Below are 23,976 nucleotides of genomic sequence, written 5' to 3' on the forward strand. Positions count from 1 at the left end.
CGGCAGAGTTGTGCACTTGGGACAAAGATCGGATAATCCACAAAGCTTGACGTACTCGCTCTCTGGCCTTTTACAAAGTTTGCTGACCACCTACTCAGAGCAAACTCTTGTCTAAAGAGCTTTGCTTAATTTAGTGTAGTGGGTAAGACAGTTATTGTTCCACAAAATATAAAGGATATTTTATGTAATAAAATATGATAGGAGCTTTTTAAACAAGTGATTTGAGATTTGGGTGCAAGCTGTTGAGGATAGGAAGCCGATTCCAGTGGACTTTTCCTGTGATGACTCTGGAGAAAAAATGGGTTCAGGTCACGGTTTTAGGTACAGTGGCAGCTGCAACACCCTCTCTGCACATTTCACTGATAGTGAATATAGGATCGTAGATAACCAGTGCCAGAAAAGCAATGACTCTAGGGAGAAAAGCATAATTAGAGGACTAAAGGGAGCACGGTTGGACAGTGATGAACACTCTATCACCTAGATGTATGGAGCTATCTGTCTTCCTCCTATGGGACCACTTCTCATAGGGCAGAAGAGGGTGTGAGTGTGTGTGTGTGTGTGTTGGGAGAGGTGTCCTGTTGTATATACTCCCGCAATACGCTGTCTTAGGGCCCTCCTCTCCACACATGGAGAAATAGAGCATGAGGGCCGCATCGTAGCCACATACCATGGGGATGGTTTGGTGGGCACTGGGCACTATGGACAGTGAACCAGCCTCTGAGCATCTCAGTGTGAAATGGAGGAGAGAGAGAGAGAGTGTTAGTCTGTTTGATCCAAATGGCCCAACTGAAGAGATCTGGGACCTAAACTTTAACCATTAAGGGTCCCTCTTGGTTTGATACATATTAGCTTTCATCTATGACCATTCCTTGTCCTGACAGGAAGCTATATTCAGCGGGAGTTGAAGTCTATCTCAGACAGGTCCATGAGGCCCAGCATGATGGTGAGTGGGACTCAGGAGAGTGGAATGTCTGTAAAAGAGGGCGCAAAAGGAAAACGGCATCTTTGTCCCCCGCTTCATGTACCACCTTTGTCTTACTCTGGGGGACATGATGTAGGAGGATGAAGTCAGGGAGTGATCAAAGGGACACATTTTCCTATCCAGATGTTGTTTAGGATACTGTGAGACGTTTGTAGATAAGTTGATTACCCTTGGCTGGTCACTCTGGCTGAACAGAGGGAAGGCTTTGTTCAGGCCAGAATAGAAATATGGAAAATGTTGGGAACACAAGTTACAACCACTTAAAAGCTGGCCCGAGAATTGAGCCTTGTGATATGTTGTTACAGAACAGGCCTTAGCACACAGGTGGGTCTTTGAGGTGTTCCTGGAAGATAGAGTATTTTATGAAGTGTCAACACAGAGGCTCCTGCCACATTAAGCAAGTTTATTCTTGGCACCTGGCATTTGTGGCAAAGTTGGCACGTGATGCGGTTTTCCTGTTTCCAAAGCCAGTGTGGATTCGTAAATATTTTAGATATCGAATATAATGGGTACGTGTCTGAGATCAGCAGCCCCCCTTTGCAGGTGAGAGCTGATGGACTTGGTTTGAGAGTTGAGAATGCAGGAGAGGTGAGCTCAGGGTGAGAAGGGGGGAAAGACAGGTGGTTTTGAGATGAGAAGAGACTTCTTTCCCTTCCTATTGTCATCACTCCTTTCCTCGGTTTTCCTTTCTAATTGCTTCTTCTCATCTTTACTTGGAACTGGGGGGCAGGTTGGGCTAGGTTACCCAAATTGGGAGCACCTTCCATCCAGGCCCTGTGTTCTGTGGACCCCTGGTGGCCACAGGTGGGAATGTCGTGAAGCTTGTGTGCATTTTCTGGGCTGTTTGAACCATAGAATTCTGGACCCCAAAAACATCTTAAAAAAGTTTCTCTTCCCTGTTTAATCATGGGCTTGTGTTTTCTTTAGTCCTTCAGGTTCTCGACCTTCGACACCTAAGAGTGATTCAGAATTGGTCAGTAAGGCCACCGATAGGACGATGCAGAAGAATAACCTAGAAATGCTCTGGCTTTGGGGAGAATTGCCACAAGCTGCAAAGGTAAGTTCCCCCTCCCCCCGGCCCCAATTCTGTCCATATACCGAAGATAGTTTCTAAAAACATGAAATGGGCACAGTGTTTTCTTTCAAGAAATTTTGTTTCATATTCCAGTCTTAAAAGAATCTTAAAAACATTACTATAGAATATTTTTAACATTGCACGGCCTTTAGAAGATGCTACAGCTTCTTGTATCCGTGGTAAATATTTGTAATATGAATGAATGAGTGAGTCAGTGCTGAAAGCATTCCTACTAAGAATCCGGATGGGCAGCTCTTGGGAGGGAAGGTCTGTTGAGGTAGAGTTGTGGGTTCTTTCCTTTTCTGGGTTATATTTGGCTTTCGTGGAAAACGCTGCTTTCTCTGCCCATGGGCTGTAGTGATGACCCAGCCAACCGTCTTTACAAATCCATGTCGTTTGCTGCTGGGGAAATGGCGTGAAAGTGCTAACCCATCACTTCTTCTGGCAAAACGCTTCCAACCACAGACCTGCTGTCGTGTTGTTTTCATTTGTGCTAGAAGCTGTGAGATCGGACACAGACATGAATACCTTCCCCCTTCCCCTCCAACCCATAAATTGCAGTTTGATTTTTGTTTGGATAATTGTTTTCCGTAACTGGGAACTCCTTGGAGGAGTAGAATCAGGAATGCTGACTTCCCACTCATGTGAACCAACCCCCAGATCTGTACTTCTTCACTCATATTTTGGGCCTTTATTGGAACTTCATTGAAATATAACATGCATACAGATCGTAAGTGTACAGATCTGTAAATTTTCACACTGTGACCGTGTCCATGGGACCTGCACCCAGACGGAGAAGGAGATGTGGGACCTAACCAGCAACTCGGAAGCCCCACCCTTTGCAGTTACTGCTCAAACGACCCCGCAGAGGGATAAAGACCCTCCTGCCGCTCACAGCAGAGATTAGCTTGGTGACATTCATCATGGTATCGTATGTAACTGTAATTCAGTTGTTGTCATCACTGCGAACTACCCATCATGTGAATATACTTCCTGTTCTACGGATGGACACTTACTTGAGCTGCTTCTGTTTGTTGGCCATTACGAGGCCCATCTGGCAGTTGATGTTTCATATGAAAGCTCATTTGCTTTGGGACTGATATTCTGGTGTGTAGACTCCTTGGGCAGGCACGGAGATCATGAGGCTTACCCATCTCTCTGCAAAATGGGCGGACAGTTCTGCAGATTGTTAATGGGTTAATTGTGTGACTTGGGTTAACTCTGTTTTTCTGTTTGCCCACACTCTGACCATTCCTCTGTCTCTGTCTCTTTGCCCCTTCGACGTAGTCATCTCCACACAAGATGAAAGACTGCAGTCCGTTAAACAGTAGAAAAATCTGTGATAAGATGCACTTTCAGACCATTCACAGTGAATCTTCAGATGCGTTTAGTGACCAGTCGCCAACCCTGGCCAGGCTGCCCGTGACGTCCATCCCAGAGCCGGGCAGGCCTCCCACGGAGATGCAGTTTGTGAACGAAGAAGATGTCGAGGCCTTAGGGGCTGCAGCCCCGCCTTTACCTACAGTTGAAGAACCCAAACCACTCTCTGCCAGCGTAGCCTCGACAGCAAGCAAGACGGATTCTCCTTCCAGGAAAAAAGGTGGGAAGGCCAGCATGTTCCAGCTCCTTCTGTGTAGACTTGGTGCTTGGCATGTTACCCTTCCTGCCCTTGGAAGTCCTGAATATGTCAGGGGGGAAGCTGGCATGTTCGGTGTATGCCCTTTTGCTGCAGATGTTAACTCATCAGAATTTAGTTCTAGAAAATCAGACTGAAGGAAGCCTTGGGGTGGTGTAATGAGCCCCCTCACTTTATAGCTTGGGGTGCTAGGAGGATCCAGAGGGATGAAGTCTTGTTCACCCACGTGGGGCTCCAGAGGACGTTGATTACTGAGCTAATCCTGGTCCCCTCGCCCCCTGCCCTGAGTTTCTATCTAGCTCATTTCTCTGTTTTAATTTTGACATGCCATGTATCACTATTTCAGATGACATTGGCTTATTTTTATTTTGCCGGGAACTCCCCTACTAGAACATACGTGCTCTGTGGGATCTAGAATCTTTTTGGTCTGGTTTACATTCATTTTGTCTGTGCTCAGAATAATGGTTGGCACATAGTTATTGCTCCGTAACAGCTGGTTTGATACACGCTCGGTTGTGCAGCAGGAGGGATGGCATCAAGCCTGCTCTGTTAACCATGGAGCTTGGTGCCGCTTTCTAGATTTGTATGAACCAGTGACAATATTCTCTGGCAGAAGGAAACAGGAAGCTTGCAGTCCTGGTGACAGGACTTCGGCACAGTGACCGCCGATGTACCCCGTAGGCTGCTGGGCCTGGGGATATTGATACAAGCAAGTGTATCATCATCATCATCATCATCATCATCATATCATTTAAAGATCATGATGACAATCGCTTCAAGATATTGAGTGCTGGGTACATGTCAGGCACAGGTGGGGGTGGAGCTCAGTAGGGTCACACAACGGTCTAGGGCTCGCCCTTGGCAGTGGGGGGTGGACGCCAACTTGGTTAGTCCGCCTCTGGAGTCGTGCCACGCTGCTGACTTCCAGCTCTTGTGTTCCTGGGCCGGGGGGGCCCTTGTGAGCTAGTTTGCACATTAGGCTCAACTGCTTTCTGGAGCCACTTAGAAGTCCACGGAAGACCAGAGTTCTGACCTGACCCGTTTGTTCTTTCAGACAAGCGGAGCAGACACCTGGGTGCTGACGGCGTCTACTTGGATGACCTCACAGACATGGATCCTGAGGTGGCTGCCCTATATTTTCCTAAAAAGTAAGATTTCTTTTTGTTCCTCGTATCATTTTCTATGTTCAACTGTGTGAGTCTGGAAGAGGCAGCGGGAGGCCCAGATTTTACTGTGAAAAGCAACCAGAAAACAATGGCCTTTCTCTGTAGACGGGTGTGTGGCTACATCCCCATGTGGCTGGCTTCCCACCTTCTGACCGGGAAGGCAGGCACGAGGCTGGCTCCCAGGGTGACACCACAATCATGTCACGGGGGGCAGTGGCCCACAACCCGAATCGGTGGCCAAGAGGGGGCGGCTGCACCGCCCTCTCCCTCCCCAGGAGAGATTCTCCTGTGGCCTTTGGGGACCCCTGTTCAGCTTTGTGACTTGCAGGGAGGGCTGGCTCCTCGGAGGGTGGTGGCCGCGACCTGTGGCCTCTTTCTCTGTGGTTCATGTCACAGAGGCTTGGGAGGACAAGAGGCTAATAAAAGAATCACTTCTCTCCCACAGTAGTTCATTTTACGCGTCTGTCCTTGTCCCGGTCCCGAGGTGGCCTCGCTTGTGGCCTTGGGAGCTGGGCCGGCGCATGGGGTGGGGGTCCCCTGCTGCTGTGACGTCAGCACATCTCCCCTCTTCCTCCTCCCAGCGGAGATCCTTCGGGGCTCGCCAAACACGCCAGCGACAACGGAGCCCGGTCGGCCAACCAGTCCCCGCAGTCGGTGGGCAGCTCTGGCATCGACAGCGGCGTGGAGAGCACCTCGGACGGCCTGCGGGACCTGCCGTCCATCGCCATCTCCCTGTGCGGGGGCCTCAGCGACAACAGGGAGATAACCAAAGGTACCGGAGCCCGCGGCCCGTCTTCGAGCCACGAGCGCCCCCTCGTGGCCCGCGGCCGGAACGTCCAGAAGCCCGGGCTTCTCCGGCTCACATCCAGTGTCACTTGTCCCTTGGCTGTGCTCCTGCTGGGGGGATGGCACAAATGACTCCTTGCAGCTCTGAACATCGCTGGCTGGCGGTGGGCCGCCCGGAGGGTTGTGGTGGTCACACGTGGCTTCGGGGCCACATGTCGTCAGGCGTGTTTGCTGCACGATGGGGGTCTCCTTGCCTGGTGGCCGCCCTGCAGAGGTGTCCTCCAGGGGCCTGCCGCCCGGTGGGAGTGTCGGTGTTTTGGAAACACGGTGCATTGCAAGTGTGCGGAAATGCTGTGGGGCCTGGGGAGGGAGGGACGTCTGAGTTTGAGCAAGTCCAGAGCGCTTGCCAGCTGGATCCGAGGGGTGCTCATAGGCTTGGCGGAGGTGGTGGGTTAATTCGTAGCGGTGGTTTCCCAGGGTCTCCTGACAGCTACGTGGTAAGGTGGCCCCAACACCCCCAGTGGAGGATGCATCAGTCCTTGCCGACTGATGAATTTTTCGAGTGGACCTAGTCGCCCGGGTGTCCCTCTCTCACCCTCCCACCTCCACTGGCCTCTCTTTTTCATCACGCCCCCCACCCCTGCCAACAGTGGCCTGTTTTTCTAGGCGGGGATGGGCGAGGGTGTGCCCTTCATCCCCTTGCCACTCAGGAGCCACCGTCTCCCCTTCCTGCCCTGGGCGGCCATCCTACGCTCCTGTCTCCCTCCTGAAGTCCATTCAGGGCTTTGTGAATTTCTTCTCACACAGACGGTGGGGCCCCTTATTCTGGAACCTGAACCAGCTAATAATCCATCCCCCTGGTGATGAGCTGAAGGGGGTTACTTTATGTGACCCAGCGGGTTTAGTCCATCACAGGAAGTCGTTGTAAGACTCCCTCCCCTCTAATAACCAGCCACATTCTGTTTGCACATCTCTGCCCCCAACTGCCCTGGGGCTTTGAAGAGGTGAGCGCACTCCGAGGAGGCTGGTGTCCGATGGTGCCCCCTCTCTCATGCACTCGCACTGTCATCTCACGGGGGTCCATACAGATGAAGCCAGATTCCCATGGCCCGGAGTCCCCGAGGAGAGTACCTGGTGGTATGAATTAGGATCCCTCAGGTGCGTGTCATGGCCAGTCTGAATTGGCATCAGGACCATGGGGTCTTTTTCTGCTGGACAGGGGTGACTCCCAACGTCCAGGGTCTGCTGGGCCTTGGTTCCATCCAGGGTATATAGGCTCCCCTAGGGAAGGAATAGGGACAAATTAGGGCCAGAGAGATGGTCAGAGCTGTCATCAAGGCTCAAGACAAGGCCCGGCTGAATGGGGGACGTTGAGTGGAGGCCGGGGCTTAGGCCAGAGCTCGTCACAGGAGCTGGAGTCAGGAGGCCGGGCCTCCCCTGTGTCCTGCATGTCCTGCACGTGACAGTGACCAGCACCACGCCCACTGACACAGAGTGAGACCTTGCTCTACACGGGGCATGGTGCTTTCTCCTCACGACCTCGTCCAGCCACTGAGGAGGCAGGCTTCTTATCCCCGTGTTACAGACGAGGGAACCGGGGCTCAGGGACGCTGATTACTTGCTCAACACAAGCTCACGCTGACAAATGTGACTTGAGCTGAGTGGCCTGGTTTCTGAGCCTGCTCGCCATTCATCTGCTTCTCATAGGGAAACTGTATTTCCCACACACCTCTCCCTGCCTCGCTGCCTACACATATGCTTCCCCCATGTCCTTGGACTGCCCCCGGCCACCCTTCATGTCCACACAGACGCTGTCCCCCGAAACTAACTGAGGCCCCTTTACAAACACAGTTGAAGAATTGTCTATACAGCCGGAATGCACAGGCTCTCAGAAAACACTTGTGAATGAGCAGGTGAAAATGTTCCCTCTCTTTTCTCCTTATTCTGTACAATTGCTTTCACAGATGCATTTCTGGAACAAGCTGTGTCCTATCAACAGTTTGTGGACAACCCGGCTCTCATCGATGACCCCAATCTTGTGGTGAAGATCGGGAATAAGTAGGTTCCTCTTGAAAGTCATTTTGGCTGTCACATGGGACTGTTTGCGTTTCAGGTTTCCCGATGCAAAGACCCAGGCAGTAAACCTTAGAAACATGTGAAATGAAGTCCTTGTTACAATTTATTATCATCTCTTCACTCTTGGCAAAATACTGTGTTGTTATATAGCTGGTAGGTTGATGTAACTGTCAATCTCGTGGATTTTAATACTCATCCGTACTAGGTTTTTTAAAAAAGATTTATTGGGATCCCTGGGTGGCGCAGCGGTCTGGCGCCTGCCTTTGGCCCAGGGCACGATCCTGGAGACCCGGGATCGAATCCCACGTCAGGCTCCCGGTGCATGGAGCCTGCTTCTCCCTCTGCCTGTGTCTCTGCCTCTCTCTCTCTCTCTGTATGACTATCGTAAATAAATAAAAAAAAAATTTAAAAAAAAAAAAAAAAAAAGATTTATTGATTTTAGAGAGAGAGAGAGCCTGAGTGGGAGGGGCAGAGGGAGAGGGAGAGAGAGACTCTCAAGCAGAGGGCCTGACGTGGGGCTCGATCTCACAACCCTGAGATCACAACCTGAGCTGAAACCAAGCATCGGACGCTTAACGAGCTGTGCCAGCCAGGTGCCCCTGTACTAGATTTGATAATGGAACCATCGAGTCTCAGCCCCTGGCCTGTGAGCCTCAGCCCCGTATAGTCCACGGGCGTTCACAGAATAGACTGCCTATCTACCCCTTGAAGCTTCGTTGACTGAGGTCAGGGGATGTGCAGGTGTTTTTGTAGATTATCAGCAAACTTTTCTCCGCGAGAGGAAGTCAGGGGTATTTAGGTATTAACCTGGGGTCCCTAGTTGCCTTTTCCATGAAGTGTGGCAAGAAATGCCATAGGCGCATCGGTGGCTTGATGCGTCACGGAGCCTGGGCTCCCTCCAGCTGGCCACGGGGGTCTCAGACCACATCTGCCGGTCTGTGCTTGGCCCCCAAGAGGGGCTGCTGTGAGGTCGGCAGGACGAGGGGTCCCTGCGAGGGAGGGGCAAGTTGGGGAGGGCCGGGGTGTTGGCAACAGTATTGGGCTCGTTAAGGACCCAGCTGGGATTCCAGAGTTTTCCTGGACTGTCTCTCGTGACGTTAGAAAGATTGTTCAGGCTGAGCTTTGGTCTTTGACGCCTATTTCATTCTTTCACATCAGATATTATAACTGGACAACAGCAGCGCCTCTGCTCCTGGCCATGCAGGCCTTCCAGAAACCTTTGCCAAAGGTGAGCTTTAACATGAGGCCGAAGGGGTGGCACTAAACACGATGGGCAGACTAATCTGGGCAGTTAGAATTTAACTTTTATTTTAGAACCACAGAGTTAATTACGTTATGATCTTTTGAAGTTCATGATTACAGATGTCAGGAGTTTGGAATCTCCCTCTCTTGCACCCTGAATGTCCTCCCCCCTCTTGCTTATCAGGGCGAAACCTCCCAATCGTGGCAGCGCCAGACCAAGGCCTGCCTCCTGCAGGGTTCCTTCCCCAATCTGCTGTACTGGGGATGTAGGTAGGGACAGAGCAGGTGGGTGACTGGATGTCAGAGCCCAGGGGTGACGAGGGGATGAGAGAGAAGGGCCTGAGCAGGTGGCAGTGTGGCTGCAGGGAGAAGGCGCATCAGGTGTGGGGGCCAGCACTAGCGGCAGGTGCTGCTAGGCGAGGAGGGCAGAGTGCAGGGCCTGGCAGGTCCTCGCTGGGGAGAGAGCAGGTGATGTCGCAGGAAGAGGCTGTCATGCTCCCCCCCAGGACTCACCGGACACTCGCCGGGCGCCGGGAATTGGTCAGCTTTTCAACATTGTATCTTCTTGCTAGATTATACATTCTTTTTCTGCAAAGACCATGTCTTTCCTTGTCTCCCTCATCCACTCAGCAGGTGCTTCTTGCAGCAGGTCAGATAGTTAGGATATCTGAAGTTCTCCAAAGTCAGCTCTGACTTTGTTGGGCCCACGCTCCCTCCTTCCTGTGTGTGTGTGCGCACGCACCTGCGTGGGTAGCATTTGGGGTTTGGAGGTTGTGACCTCATCTGTGGTGGTGCTTTACCTGAGGTCATTTTTCCTCTCTGGTTTTGTTTCCTCATGGTATACATGGTATTCATGGCTCAGGGTAAATTGTTATCTTACAAATCGCTAAGAAAAAAAAAAAACAATGTGGTAGAGATATCCTTTAACTGAAACGGTTTAACTCACAGAAGATGTGCGCATGACTCGTAAGCTGAGGCTTTGTGCTATGTATCCTAAATTTTTCTAAATTTTTTAACAAGCTGTCAGTAATTTTTGACTCTGCTTAGGACGTTTATTGATGTAGAATTACTTTTATATGTAGAATTTGTCCATCTTTTATGGCTGTTGGGTCTTGTAGCACACTTAGGATGGCCCTGTGTTCCCATTTTCCAAACTTGTGAAAATATGTCAACTTTCCCTCTAGTACTTTCTTTTTTATTTTTTTTATGTGGGCCCCACACCCAGCACGGAGCCCAGTGCGGGGCTCGAACTCCCAACCCTGAGATCCAGACCCGAGCTGAAATCAAGAGTCGGACACGTAACCAACTGAGCCACCCAGGCGCCCCTCCCCTAGTGCTTTCTTAAATCTCTGATGTGTCCGGATTTTATTTTGTGAGTGAGTGAGGTATCAGGAACCAAGTCGGGGCTTCCCCAGCTGGTTGTTGAATCGTGATGCTTTGTAGGAAACAGAATGACTACCAGCAGCTTAAATAATAGGGGTTTATTCTCCGACGTGGTAAGAATCTTCGAGGTTGGTAGTTTCAGGGTTAGCTTCTCCGTGATTGTCTTGGCTTTCCCGTCACCATCACGAAGTGGCTGCCCCCCACATCATCCTCTCAAACAGCCCCGTCCCAAACAGGAAGGGTAGAGGCAGACTTCTCCCATTTCACTGGCCACGTGGTCACACGATCACCGCCAAACCAGGTGCTGACAAAACAGTGGAATGACCATGCGTGGCGGAGACCAAGGGAGGTCAGAACATATTGCCCCTGAGTCTTTTTTTTTTTTCGCCTGAGTCATGAACAGAGTTTTGGATGTGTTGGCAAGAAAGAGAGGGGATGATGTGCCCAGGGAGGCAAGTAACCCACCGGCCCTGGCATAGCTACCTAACTATGCCGGTACCTTTGGTTAGGCCGCCTTCCTCACTGATAGGCAGTTATAGCTACAGCCTGTTGTTTGATGTTTCTTTATCAATTTAGATTTCTGGGCTTTGTCTTCTGTTCCGTTTATGTGTTTACTCATGTACCAAAATGCGTTTTTTTTCATTATGATAGATTTTCAATACATTTCAATATCTAATAAGGCTTGTACCTACTTAATACTCTTCTGTCTATGAGTTTTCTTGGCTATTTTTATTTGTTTTACAAATGAACCTGAGAGTCGCTTTGCCTAGATATGAAAATAATCCTGCTAGTTTTTTTTTTCTTACATTGGGGTTTAGTTCCCTTTATGGATGAATTTAGGGGGAATAGGGTGATTGACATCTGTGTGAATTATCCTCTTGGTGAATAGGGTACACATGGTTTGCTTTTCTGTGTGTTCAGTTTCCTTCATATCACGTAGGGATTTTTAAATGATAAAAAGAAGCACACTTTGGGTGAAATATGGGAATTTTTTAATCTTTCTACTTAACCTGCAGCCTGTTGGGTTGAAAGATGTAAACTGTTCTTTCATTACTAGTGGGAGGAGAGGGTCATCCATTCCCTGATAGGTTCTGTGAACCAAGGAAGGGAGAGGAGATACTATTTACCTGGTGCTGGAATTCACCTCAAGAGAAAGATTTTCTTCTTTGGAAATACTTAGAAAATTATTAATTAATATTTAATCTTCCCCCATTAAACCTTCATTTCTTTAGGGCAAGAGGATGAGTTTTCCTTTTGCTACTTGAGGTTTTAATCCAAATGCACCTTACCAGGCTTCATTTTGTCCAGATTGGGCAATTCACATTTACTAAAGAGATGCATTTTACTCTTTGTTTAAAACTGTTTTACCCTATATTCCATATTAATCATTTCATTTTTTAATTTTCTAATCATCACACTGAGAGTACAGTATCTTAACCAGCAAATCACTTTACTTTGAAAACCTCTGGTCTTAACTAATCACTAATGATTTTCAATGCTCTCTTTTTTTGTTGTTGTTGTGTTGTATTTTATTTGTTGTTTGTTTATTCTTTTAACATCTTCTTAAGTCTTCATGCTTAAGTTATCTTCATGTGATTTTGGACGCCATTAGGTTCTGCTTCTCGAAATTTTTTAATCCACAAATAGTATGTTGTGTTTTCTCTAATTTTTTTTTAAATTGTACTTTAATTTGCATGTGTGTATCTTTTGGTTTGGATGTGCTAAGTTGATCTTTTTTTGGTTCCATTATTTATGTTACCATCCATTTAAAACAGGCCACTGTGGAATCTATCGTGAGGGATAAGATGCCCAGAAAGGGAGGAAGATGGTGGTTTTCATGGAGAGGAAGAAATACCACAATCAAAGAGGTAAGCATGGAAAACAAAAGGGTGTTTCTACTTAGCTCAGTTAATTTTGGGGTTCTGTGTTATGGAATTTGTTTCTAGGCTTGTACATCAGAGAAATAAGCACAGGCCATGATACTGAATTTTTACAAGCCAGCTCTGCGGCGAAGCAGTAAAGGCATCCTGGAACATGGGGAAGGTGCAGAGGAAGGGCAGGTGTGGGTACAGAGCTGAGGTCACCTCCTGACCCCGTGGAGACCGTGGCCAATTCAGGAGGAATTCAATCTGATTAATTCTCTTTTTAAAGTATCTTCCTGGGGGATCCCTGGGTGGCGCAGCAGTTTAGCGCCTGCCTTTGGCCCAGGGCACGATCCTGGAGACCCGGGATCGAATCCCTCGTTGGGCTCCCAGTGCATGGAGCCTGCTTCTCCCTCTGCCTGTGTCTCTGCCCCTCTCTCTCTCTCTCTCTCTCTCATAAATAAAAAAAAATAAAGTATCTTCCTGTGGCTTGTGAGTATAATTTTTTTTTAATAGTAAGGAACTTTTTTAAAAAATATTTTATTTATTTATTCATGAACGATAGAGAGAGAGAGAGAGAGAGAGACAGACAGACAGACAGACAGGCAGGCAGAGGGAGAAGCAGTCTCCATGCAGGGAGCCTGACGTGGGACTAGATCCGGGGTCTCCAGGATCATGCCCTGGGCTTAAGGCGGTGCTAAACTGCTGAGCCACCTGGGCTGCCCTGCTTGTGAGTATAATTGTAGTGAGGTGGTACTTAGAGTGGTAGACTAATTCTCATCAGTCCTTTCAAACTTAAGTGCTGTGTCTAAACATGCATGACTTTGGGGTCCATGCCTATAAATGCCTGTACTTCTTTCCAGATCTCTGGCAGCCTCTCTGTGTCTTTCTTGAGGCACTTTCCTTGCTTGACTTCCATGCCCCTGTGTCTGCCGGGCTTTCTTCCTTCTAAGGCTGTTCCCACTCTGGCTCTGCCCCCGAGGGGGTCATTGAGGGTCGTCCTAGGCCTTCTTGTCTGCTTGGACAGCCTGCCTTTCCCTGGGCAGCCCCACTCATGCCCATGTTTTATTTCCAAACCAGACGTTCTTTTGTATTCCGTGTCCATTTATCAAGTAGCCGGCATTGTGGACATCATCTCCATGTGGATGCTTCGGAACACTTCAAACTGGTCATTTCTAAGATTGAACTCACGGTATTTTTGTGAATTCTTCCTTCATTGGACCATAGTCAGAAAATAGTGCCAGTGTCCCTCCATGGGCTGGACCTTTCTTCTTCCTCATTTCCCACATTCAGTTCGTCACCACGTCCTATCAGTTTACCATCTTAAATATATCTCCAATAGGCCCATCTTGCTCCAGTTCTACTCTGCCAAGTGTGGACTAGCTCCATCTGTCCCAGGATTGCTTCCAGTGGTCGACTGGTCTCTTCTTGCCTTCTCTTCTTCAGCCTCTATACCATAGCTGCACTGGTCGATTTAGGATACTGGTCCGTATTGTGTTATTTCTTCCTTAAAAGCTTTTGGGTTCCCAGGGCTCTTAAAATTAAGACCAAAGTCCTTAACATGGTTTACTGTACTTGTGTATCTTCGCCCCTGCGTCTCTCTTTAGCCTTTTCTGTCATTCTCTCCCTGTCCTCCCTGCTTTAGCTTCACTGGCTGAAAGCACACTCTGCCTCAGGACTTTTGCATATGCCATTCCCTCTGCCTGGTGTTCCTAGGCCCCCCCACTCCCTCCTTTACTTAATTAGCGTCTCAAAAAGCTCTTTCTCAGAGGATTAGTCTGGGCTGCCCCTTCTCTGCTCTCTTAGCCCTGCAGGTGCACTTTGCTTTCATTCATTTGTAATTGTATCCATATTAGTGTGACTATTTGATTAACATAGTCTCTTCCTCCTCAGCATCCTAAACTCCAGGAAGGCGGAGGCCATGTCTAGTTCTGGATATCCCTGGTGCCCGTATTGGACACAGGGCAGGGCTTGGCAAAGATTTGAGGGAATGCTGATTACTTTTGGAATATAGTATAAAGAAACCCCAAGCACAGCAGTCAGGTTGGTTATTATAATACTAACAGAAACTCCAGTGAGCTCAATATATTTATTCCATGAGTTCAATGAAAAAGTCTGGTGGAAGAATTTTATCAAGATAAAATTGTTTGATATTTTCTTAGCATACCTGAGTTTGACCAATTATTCCATTACCTTCAAGGGATGTAAACACATTAGAGCAAACATACACTTTGCTTTAGGTGACTTAAAACATAAAGGGCCTTTCTAGTTCCCCCACTGGAGAGTAGAATGTTCTAGAATTTAGCAGAGGGCTATTTCCTATTTCAAAGGCCTGTTTGTTTTGGAGTATTCACATTGTCACCAGTTCGAATTAAGGTGGATGCCGGCATGAAGGAATAGTTAAGAAATTAAACATTTCTTAAACAGAAATACATTTATTTCAGATAGATATATGTTTTTGAACTAGTTTAATAAAGAATTGTTGATAATGGTAGCTAACTTACCTCAGTAAATAGATTAAAAATTACTGGGCTTATTGTCACATCAATCATTTGTGTGCTTATAAAAAGCTAAAGAATATTTGGAAGGAGTTTGTACTCATCCTTTGTTAAGATGGTCACCCTGACATAGTATTTATTTTTCTCATTTTCTTTATTAACATTGAAAACATTAACCTACCTCCTGACCAAATGAAATGATCCCAAATAATGGGATTTAGTTGTACATCCTTCGTCCTTGCGTGATTCTGTGATGACTTTCCAGAAAGACTATGGGGCTGGGGGTGTCTTCCCCTCCCTGGCCTGCGGTGGGCCAGGCTCTGTGCATCTGTGCAGCATCTCTGTGGTCCTCGCAGCAGTGTTAGGAGATGCTGGCACTTCTACAGGTGGGGAGACAAGGCTCTGGAAGCTTCCATGACTTGCCTAGGCTTCCCCAGCGAGAGAAGCAGAGCTGAGCCCAGATCTCGTAGAGTTCCAGAGCTCTTTCCAGTACATCGGAGGAGCATTTTCTATTAAGAGTGTGTGGTGTTGAGAAAGAGAGAAGGCATCCACATTTTCCCAAGCAAAATATGGTGTGAAAATATTTTCAAGCGTTTCTATCAGCAATTATAAGAAAATATTTTGAAAATATTCGGGTATCCAAGCAGCCCTTGATAAAGCATTTGCATAAGCTACAGTGATTATGAAGTTTGGTTTGGTGCCACAAACACTTATGGAAAACAGACTCATTTCTGTCAAAAAAATTTTCTCAGCTTAATTGAATGCTTCCAAGCAAAGGAATAACTGGGACCTGCCATGACTGGGGCGTGTAATGTTGGGGACAGCATTTGGGGCGCTGCCCCGGGCTTGTGGAACACCGACTGTGTTGTGCATTTACTTCTCCTTGCTACTCTCGTGACTCTTTCTTGTCTTGCTCTCCAGGAAAGTAAGCCAGAGCAGTGCTTGGCTGGGAAGAGCCACAGCACCGGGGAGCAGCCGTCACAGCTTAGCATGGCCACCAGGTACGGCGCGAGTCCACGTGGGCTGGGACAGCCCCCTTCTGTGTCCCAGGGCATGGCAGGTGCCTGCTGGGTGCTCAGGGGTTTGCCGGATATACATGCAGACCTGGCCTGCAGCCCTGGCTCTGGATTTACTCAACAACCTGGAGCCACTTGGTTTCCCCTGAGTCAAATGGAGGCAGTTGCCCCCTAGATATCCCCCTTGCAAAGTAAACGTGATGCTTCAGTGAGGTCGTGTAACTAGAGCGCCTCTCCGGGTGCTGGTGTGTGGTGGCCCTGGACATACGGAATCCAACAGCAGTGGTGAGGAGGAGGAGGATGATGACAAACGTGAACATTAACAGCAACGTGGAAAGAAGTTTCCTTCAGAAGGAAATTGCCTTTCTCTGTAGTTCAGATACTTACTGGGGCTTACGTTGATACTTTTCTAAGAATCTATATGGATTCACAGTAACTTGGCAACTGATAGATAACTATTAATGTTTTGTCTTTAGGTTAATTTGTATGGGATTTGAGGGCAACTCTGATCTGAATGCAAAGCCATCAGGCATTGGTTATGATGCTGACAATGTATACTGACGCCGAGTGAGCTGATATAGCACCTTTTACATATCACCTTACCTTTAGGGTATTTCTGTATTTAGGAACCCAGGATTGCATTTCTTATTTAGCCGGCAGGAAATACTACGAACTAATGGAAGGCAAGATTGCAGATCTTAACCACTTTTGTATCGTAGAAGCTAAGCCAATGCCTGACATGTAGCAGGTACTTTGTAGGTGTTGTTGAGCTATTACTGAATTGAGAGGTTTTTCCCAATACATTGTTGGCTCATAGGAGAGGCGGGCTTAGATTGCAGGTCCTCAGCCTCCTGGCCAAAGCTCTGCATCATCAGCTATTTTATTTCTAGAATCCATGGTGGGAAACAGAAGCCCATATAGGTAGAAGTAGGAAAAAACCCTGATTTCTTTATTGTTCTGTGTGTAGAAGCATGTAGACCTTTTCGAAAATGACTAAGAGGCCTCTCCAGTTCTTGGCTGGAATATTACTGGGGGCACCCTTGCTGTTTCCTTTGGTGAGACCCCGGCACCTGACCCTCTGCCCATCTACATTGGAGAGGGAAGTGGGGTTGACTTTTCAGTTTTTTGCTCTCTGTCTCTGTCTCATTCTCTGGAAGAGGGCTTTTAAGCACAATTACTTGGGACCTTCCCAGCCTGGAATGTTGAGTGTACCTTTGCGTGAGCTCGGAAGGGAGAAGGCTGGTATGTTCACGATGGAGCGCAGGCTGAGGGTGTGCTGTCCTGCAAGGGGATGTGTAAAGCAGGCCAGAAGCCAGTGGACTTTCGGCGGGGGGGGGGGGGGTCATTGTTCACTCCTGTGAGTGGGCAGCCACAGGCTGTAGACAGCAGACTTGGGAGTCTGGAGGACCTGGTTTAGAATCCTGGCTTTGGGTAAACTGGCTTCCATATCTGAGCAAAGGAACAGGTGTGATGTTCAGGTCCAGAGCAGCGGGGGAAGGCAGCCCAGGAGAGAGGTGACATGGTGAGAGGGGACACAAGCAGGGGCGCCAGCCCACCTGCCCTGAGCCTTTAAACCAGTGGTTTCGCTGCACTAGAAACATCCCGCTCTCTTGGAATTGTTTTCAAGAACTGTCTTTGTCCTAGCCACAATTTCCAAACACGAGAGGCAGCATGAGCAGGACGTAGAGCGGAGACTTTGTCAATCTTCTGTGTGATCTTTGGTGAAGTCATCAGCCCCATAGTGTCTCCTCCTCCATCTGCAAAATATGGATAAGGATGTTACCAACCCCACGTATATCCGCTGATTTAATTCTCACAGCATTGTGAGGACAAAAAAGGAGACCCAGGACGCAAAACCCGACAGGGTCACACAGGAGGTGTGCCTGCAGTGGCCGAGTGAGAGCAGTCAGGAGGTGGTTCTGGGGTGGACCTGGCCCACGGTTGAAAAGGCACAGAACATGGGGCTCTGGGGTGGCTCAGTCGGTTAAGTACCTGACTCTTGATTTCAGCTCAGGTCATGATCTCAGGGTTGTGAGTCCCGCGTCTGGATATGCACCTTTGTACTCAGCAGGGAGTCCGCTTAAGATCTTCTCCCTCTCTCTCTCTCTTTCCCTTTGCCCTTCCTCCCACTGACACATGCTCTCTTCCCCCCCCTAAAATAAATAAATAAATTTTATATATATAAAAAGGGCACAAAACATGACACTAGCTGGTAGTGTGACATGCAGCGGCATCTGCTACTGGTCCTCTCCCCTTGCCAGCAGTCGCATGGAGGTCCAGGAAGGACACTGGGAGGCCGGGGTGAGGGGACGAGCAGCAGGACCCCAGGGTGGCTCCTCTGGAGCTGCAGCATCAGCTGGTGAGGTGCATTTGATTTTCCTACCATCCGGTACCATCCTCTTCAAGTGTTGGCACAGATGCTGTTCCCAGTTAAACAGAAATCGTTTAAGACAATTCACCGTTCTGTGAGTTAGTCACGCTGTGCTTCTTTCTTAAACCTGAAAAATGGAGCATTGACTCTTGTGAGGAGGAATTGAGATTCAGAAAAATATTACCATCAAGTTCTTCAGAGAAATGGAAATCTTTGAATTTTTTCCTAGCTTCTTAGACGTTCAGCCTCCCCATTGGATGGGCACAGCTGACAGAGAAGGCGTTGGAGTGCTCTCCTCATTGACAGGCTTGATTGACAGAGCGGTTCCCCGAAGTCTCCTAATTGAGCAAAATGCTTGTCACCATACACATCATTAAAATCCTATTTGAGAAATACGCACTGTGACAAGTGCTAACTTAGATGTTGTTCACAGCTACCCTTCAACACAGACTTCGAGCAAGATGCGCCCTTTTTGTTGTGTTTTGGTGCTGCTTGCTGGCATCATAAAGCAGGCACCAGCTCATGGGCCATTGCAGGCCTGGGGGGACGGGGTCTGTGCAGGTGGCAGAGTCCCCGGATGTCGCATGCTTGCCCTGAGCTGGCTCCACCAGCTATACAACTCCCGCTTCAGGGTTTGTGTCTGTTTTCCCTCAAACATGGCCTGCCGCACGGAGTTGGTGGTGGCGGTTTTCCTTTTCCTTTTTCCCCTTTCTCCTCTCCTCCCCTCCCCTCCCCTCCCCTCCCCTCCCCTCCCCTCCCCTCCTCTCCCTCTCACTCTCCCTCTCCTCTCCCCTCCTCTTCCTCTCCTCTCCCCCTCCTCTTCTTCTCCCCTCCTCTTCCTCTCCTCTTCGTCTCCTCTCTTCTCTGCTCTTTCTCTTCCTCTCCTCTCCTTTCTCCTCCGCTCCTTTTCCTCTCCCTTTCCTCTCCTCTTCTCTCCTGTCCTCTTCCTCTCCTCTCTTCTCCGCTCCTTTCCCTCTCCTTCTCCTCTCCTCTCCTCTCCTCTCCCTCTCCCTCCTCTCCTTCTCCCTCCTTTCCCTTTCCCTTTCCCTCTCTCTCCTCTCCTCTTCCTCTCCTCTCTTCTCTGCTCTTCCTCTCCTCTCCTTTCTCCTCCACTCCTTTTCCTCTCCTCTTCTCTCTTCTCCTCTCTTCTCCGCTCCTTTCCCTCTCCTTCTCCTCTCCTCTCTTCTTTTTCCTCTTTTTTTTCTTTCCTTTTTTTAAAGCAGCAGATGGAGATTAACAGCAATTCTGCCTTTTTTCCATACCCTCTGAGCAGAGACACACATCAGTCTGTCTGTTGTCCTGGGAGTTCTGGTTCACATCAGGGTCTCCTTTCACTCCACACTGGTTGGTCTGAGCATAAACCTTTCATCTTCAGGGAGGGGCCTGCATCCTGGTTCCTGCCTGGGCGCTTATAGGGCCGGGTGGGCTCCAGGACTGCATCTTCCTGGGCTGGAAATCCGTAGGTTGTAGGTTCAGAAGAACCAGCATTGTTCGCAGGAGCCACGGGGGCCAGAACTGGAAAGTACTGTTGTTGGAACGTGTCATTTTAGAGACGATCCAGAGGCACCCAGAATTCTCCCCGTGTGAGGCCTTCTCTGAGTGCGGCTCGTGTCTCCCAGTCCGGTTGTTGCGGTTATGTGCCCGCATCCTGAATGTCTGGTGGGTGTGATGCGGTTTGTTCTTCTACATTTTGAGATAAGGAGGTCAGGGCTGAAAGAAGAAGCAATCTCTTTAGCGTAACAGCCTGATTCCTGTGGAGTTTCAACCCGGACTCCTCAGGTTCTAACCCCTGCAGCATTTTCACTACCTAGAGACGGCCCACAGTGTCATGCGTTAGAGTCATCCACACGTAGCCCAGGCCTGCCACGAACCAACCAGGATTCTAGCCTACATGTGCTGTCCTTTGTGGACACAGTGACCTGTTCCCCTGGCTTATTCACCACAGCCACTGTATCCTGGTGATGGCCAAGTCTGCCTTCCCATCATAGGTCTTGTGATTGTTCAGAAAGGAGGCCCTGGGACAGCTGGAGCCAGGCTGTTTGCTGTGTTGACCGTAGCTGGTGCAGTGCAGTGAGCATCAGGTGAAAGAGCTCCGGTCCACCAGGCCACAGGCTCCCTCTTGTGGGGCCAGGGCAGCAGGTGCTTAGGGAAGGGCCCCTCCTAGATGTGGACAGAGGCTCGGCTCCTCTTAGAAATAACAGAGAAGTGGATGCTGTGTCACGGTGTCCTCCCTTGTGACTCCCTAGTTTGGGACAGTCGTGGATTGCAGGGACTGCTCTGGAATGAACACATGGGGTAAGAAAGCAACAGGCTGCATAGAAGGGGGGAGGTGGGGGCAGAACAGGAGCCCGGAGGGCACGGGACATGACATGAGCATGGAGAAGTCAGGGCTCATTGAGGTAAAAATGACCCGGCCCCTGGCATGTCAGTCTTGCATAAAGGGATGCCCCGAGCAGGAAGCTTTGCAGGAAGGTGTGCACCTGAGGATGCGATGTGCTTGCTTTTCCACTTAGCCTTAACAAACTTTTATTAACTTTGTTAAGATGTTTCTGAAGGCAATGGCCTCAGGAAGCAGAGCTGACACTGCTGGGTTGGGGATGATGCTCCAGCAGAACTGTAATTGAGGGAACATCTAATTACTGATATGCTTTATGAGAGCTGTTGAAAGAAAACGAGCCTGCTTCCCATCGGCATCCCCCAGCCCCTCTCCAAACAGAGAAGTCTAGAGGAGTAAGGAGCTTTGGCCCTGTGGGTCCTGCACGGGCAGGTGAGGTGTGCAGCCCTTGCTCACAAGCCCCTGTTTGCGGCTTGTGGAGGAGGAGGACTGATATCCGAGAGTTTCCTGGTTATTTGGAAACGTGTATGTGGAGAGGCATAAAACTTGGACCTGATTGCTGGGGTGTGTAGAAATTTGGACTTCGCCGCCTTGGCCTGCAGCCTTAGACCCGCCACAGAATGTTTGCGAGCATCCTTGGCAAGAGGGAGCTTAACCCTGTTTATCAGGAAGAAGGAGCGTCTTGGTTTAAAATAGAGTGATGATAGCTAGTGAACAGGGAAGTGAATGAGGAGAGGCAGCCCCAGATGAGTAATGCAGGAGGCATATGAATGGGAGTTAGCGAGCGTTCATTGATAAATGTAATGGCAGATGGTAAGTGACCACCCAGGAGACAGTACTCGGGAGAGACCCGATTGACTCTGTCATTGATTCCGGCCTAATGCATTTTTAATGGCTACCCAGATGCATTTCCTAATTGGTGATTACATCACTGTGTGTTCCAGAATAAAACATGAATCATCCTCCAGTGATGAAGAGCACGCAGCTGCCAAGCCATCAAGTGCAAGCCACCTCCCTCTGTTGTCCAATGTCAGCTACAGGAAGACCCTCCGGCTCACTTCAGAGCAGCTGGTGAGTGTCTTGTTCTCTCGCCGTCTTTGTGGGCGCTGGCTGAGGCGTGGCCACCCAGAGACTCTGCGGCCTGGTGGTCCGGGTGCCCCAACCTCAGCACCTGGCCAGGCCGGCCCCTCAGCCTCGCTTTGCCATTGTGGCCCTAGAGGCTCCTGTTTTCAAGTGTTGGAGGAGGGCAGCCCGATGAAGCTAATGCATCCTTAGATGTAAATGACTGATAGACCCGAGTCTCCCAGGCTCTTTCCATTTTTAGAGAGATTTGTTAATGAGAGTGCATCTCCTAAGTTGGGGGAGATCAAGCACTTGCAATGGGGTTTAGGGAGTTGCAGGTGGCCGGGGCCACCATGGTCACAGAGTCTTCTTCTGTGGGGGTATATCACCAATTTTGGTCAGACCCTTCTTTCCCTGGACCATGAACAGTCAGTGAGCAAGTATCTTCTTTGCTTTCATCCTAAGAATCAGTGGGGGGCCAGGGTAAGCTGTGATGACATTTCACAGGAAGAGGTCAGGGCCAGACCCCCACTAACACCACCAAGGCCCCGTCTCAGTGCCGCTGCATGGCACCTGGCTCAGGCCAGCGATGCCGGGGGGACGTGGAGTCAGGCAGCCAGCTGGCAGGCCCTGTCGGGTCCCAGCGACAGGATGCAAACCCCCCCAAAGGTAATTTGGTTTCCCAATCTGCTGTGAATTCCTCGGGTCTGCGGTTACTCAAGGAAACAGATCTCCACGCCTGGCTTTGTGCCCCCCATTGTGGTCTGTCATATTTATTCATGGCGTAGTGTGTCCCGCGCTGAAGGTGGAGTTACGGTGGTAAGCCTGCCGGCCTGTCCCTCTACCCTGCAGGGAGTGGATGAGCCGCCTTCCGGGGGCGCCCCGTGGGGAGAGCTGGGGTTCAGCCTGGCTGATCCTGGAAAGAACCATCCTCATCTGGAGGCAGAATGATGCAGAGGCCCAGGGCAGTGAGCGGGAACAATGACCCTGACCTCGCGTCTGGTGGAACAGAAGCCCGGTGGCCCTCGATCTGGGCCTTCCCCTCAGTGGACATGTGGCTCGTGTTTTTCAGAAAAGCTTAAAGCTGAAGAATGGCCCGAACGACGTGGTGTTCAGCGTGACCACACAGTACCAAGGCACCTGTCGCTGCGAGGGCACCATCTACCTGTGGAACTGGGACGATAAAGTCATCATCTCCGACATTGATGGGACCATCACCAGGTGGGTGTGGCTGCCTCGGGGCCGTGGGCGAGTTTGCCTACCTTGTGGGGCCGCAGGGCTCCTGTGGTTGGGCTCGTGGTGCCACCAGCTCGTGGTGCGGCCGTGGAATCTTCCATCCTGGCCTCAGCAGCTGTAGTGCTAAGGGGCGAGGGGCAGGGGCTTGCTTCCCTCATGCCCTTGCTCACGTGGATGCTCCCCAAGGGCGACTTCCTGAATGGCGTCTTCACTTTGATTTTGCAAGTCACAGACTTGATACGTAGTCAGGGAGAAGGTGCTCCCTCGTGTGGGAACCTAGCCCTCCGTGAACATTCTCTCATTACTGTCATTCTGTCCAGCAAGTGAGTCGGGGGGCTTGTTGGCACATTTTATGAGGTATTTCTGGTCCCGTGAATCAGAGTGGGCTTTCCCCCTTTTGTCATGCCCCTTTTAATGCATTCTTTCTCAATTCTGTCTTTATTTAGATCAGATACTCTTGGCCACATTCTGCCCACCCTGGGGAAGGATTGGACCCACCAGGGCATCGCGAAGCTGTACCACAAAGTGAGCCAGTAAGTACTGGGTGCTTGCCCCTGCCTCCCGCACTCTGCGGGCGCACGACACCCTGAATGCGGAGCCTGGACACTGAGCGTGGGGGCGGTGTCCATGGGGTGTGGAGGACACAGTGGGTCCTCATCCTGCCAAATCCCTCAAATTCAAAAGAGGAAGTGATAGAAGGCTCCAGAATTGTTGGCCGAGGGAGGATGGCAGCGTTGGGGCGGGATTGAGATTCATTTCATACGGAGGCCCGTCTCCTCAGGTGAGGTGAGGTAGTGGTGCTCTGATGCCAAGCGATGTGGTTTGGGCCAAAAAGGTACAGATTCCGGGCAGGTTTTGGCTGCAGTGCTCACCTTGCCCAGGGCCTGGGGGGTGGACGCTCTGCTGTGTTGCCACCGCTCAGGACAGCACCTGCTTTGGGGCCGCACCAGCTGCGCCTGGAGGTGGGCTAGGTCGTAAACTGCTGTCGTATGTCAGGCACCTCTCACCTTCACTTACTGGCTTTTCAGAGTTATTAGAAGAATTAATATCATGAGTTCACTCAGGAGTGCGTGGTCCACGTGCCCGTCGCTGCTTACCGGAGGCAGGGCACCTTCCACTCCAGTCTGCTCAGCCCCACGGCTGTTGCGTTCACTCTGGCCTGTCTCCAGGGTCAGGGCCCGTCTAGGTCTCTCCCTTCCCACACTGGCTTGTCGCTGTCTCCATCTTCCTGTGGACTCGGAGCCTCCCTC

The 23,976-nt window shown here is 49.9% G+C and overlaps 1 protein-coding gene across 10 annotated transcripts in view; it reads left to right on the forward strand.

The window, feature by feature from the left end:
* LPIN1 (lipin 1) overlaps window positions 1-23,976 on the forward strand; it is a 132,833-nt gene that overhangs the window by 89,366 nt on the left and 19,491 nt on the right. For all 10 annotated transcript variants that reach the window (XM_055327568.1, XM_055327567.1, XM_055327575.1 and 7 more), the window contains 11 exons: window positions 1,910-2,039; window positions 3,345-3,657; window positions 4,748-4,841; window positions 5,441-5,631; window positions 7,610-7,703; window positions 8,880-8,949; window positions 12,122-12,214; window positions 15,628-15,707; window positions 21,373-21,499; window positions 22,563-22,711; window positions 23,173-23,259. In XM_055327568.1, the coding sequence (XP_055183543.1) occupies window positions 1,910-2,039; window positions 3,345-3,657; window positions 4,748-4,841; window positions 5,441-5,631; window positions 7,610-7,703; window positions 8,880-8,949; window positions 12,122-12,214; window positions 15,628-15,707; window positions 21,373-21,499; window positions 22,563-22,711; window positions 23,173-23,259 (1,428 nt within the window). The remainder of the gene's footprint in view (window positions 1-1,909; window positions 2,040-3,344; window positions 3,658-4,747; window positions 4,842-5,440; window positions 5,632-7,609; window positions 7,704-8,879; window positions 8,950-12,121; window positions 12,215-15,627; window positions 15,708-21,372; window positions 21,500-22,562; window positions 22,712-23,172; window positions 23,260-23,976) is intronic.

The sequence above is a fragment of the Nyctereutes procyonoides genome, unplaced genomic scaffold, assembly GCF_905146905.1.
Source record: "Nyctereutes procyonoides isolate TBG_1078 unplaced genomic scaffold, NYPRO_anot_genome, whole genome shotgun sequence".
Lineage (NCBI taxonomy): Eukaryota > Metazoa > Chordata > Mammalia > Carnivora > Canidae > Nyctereutes > Nyctereutes procyonoides.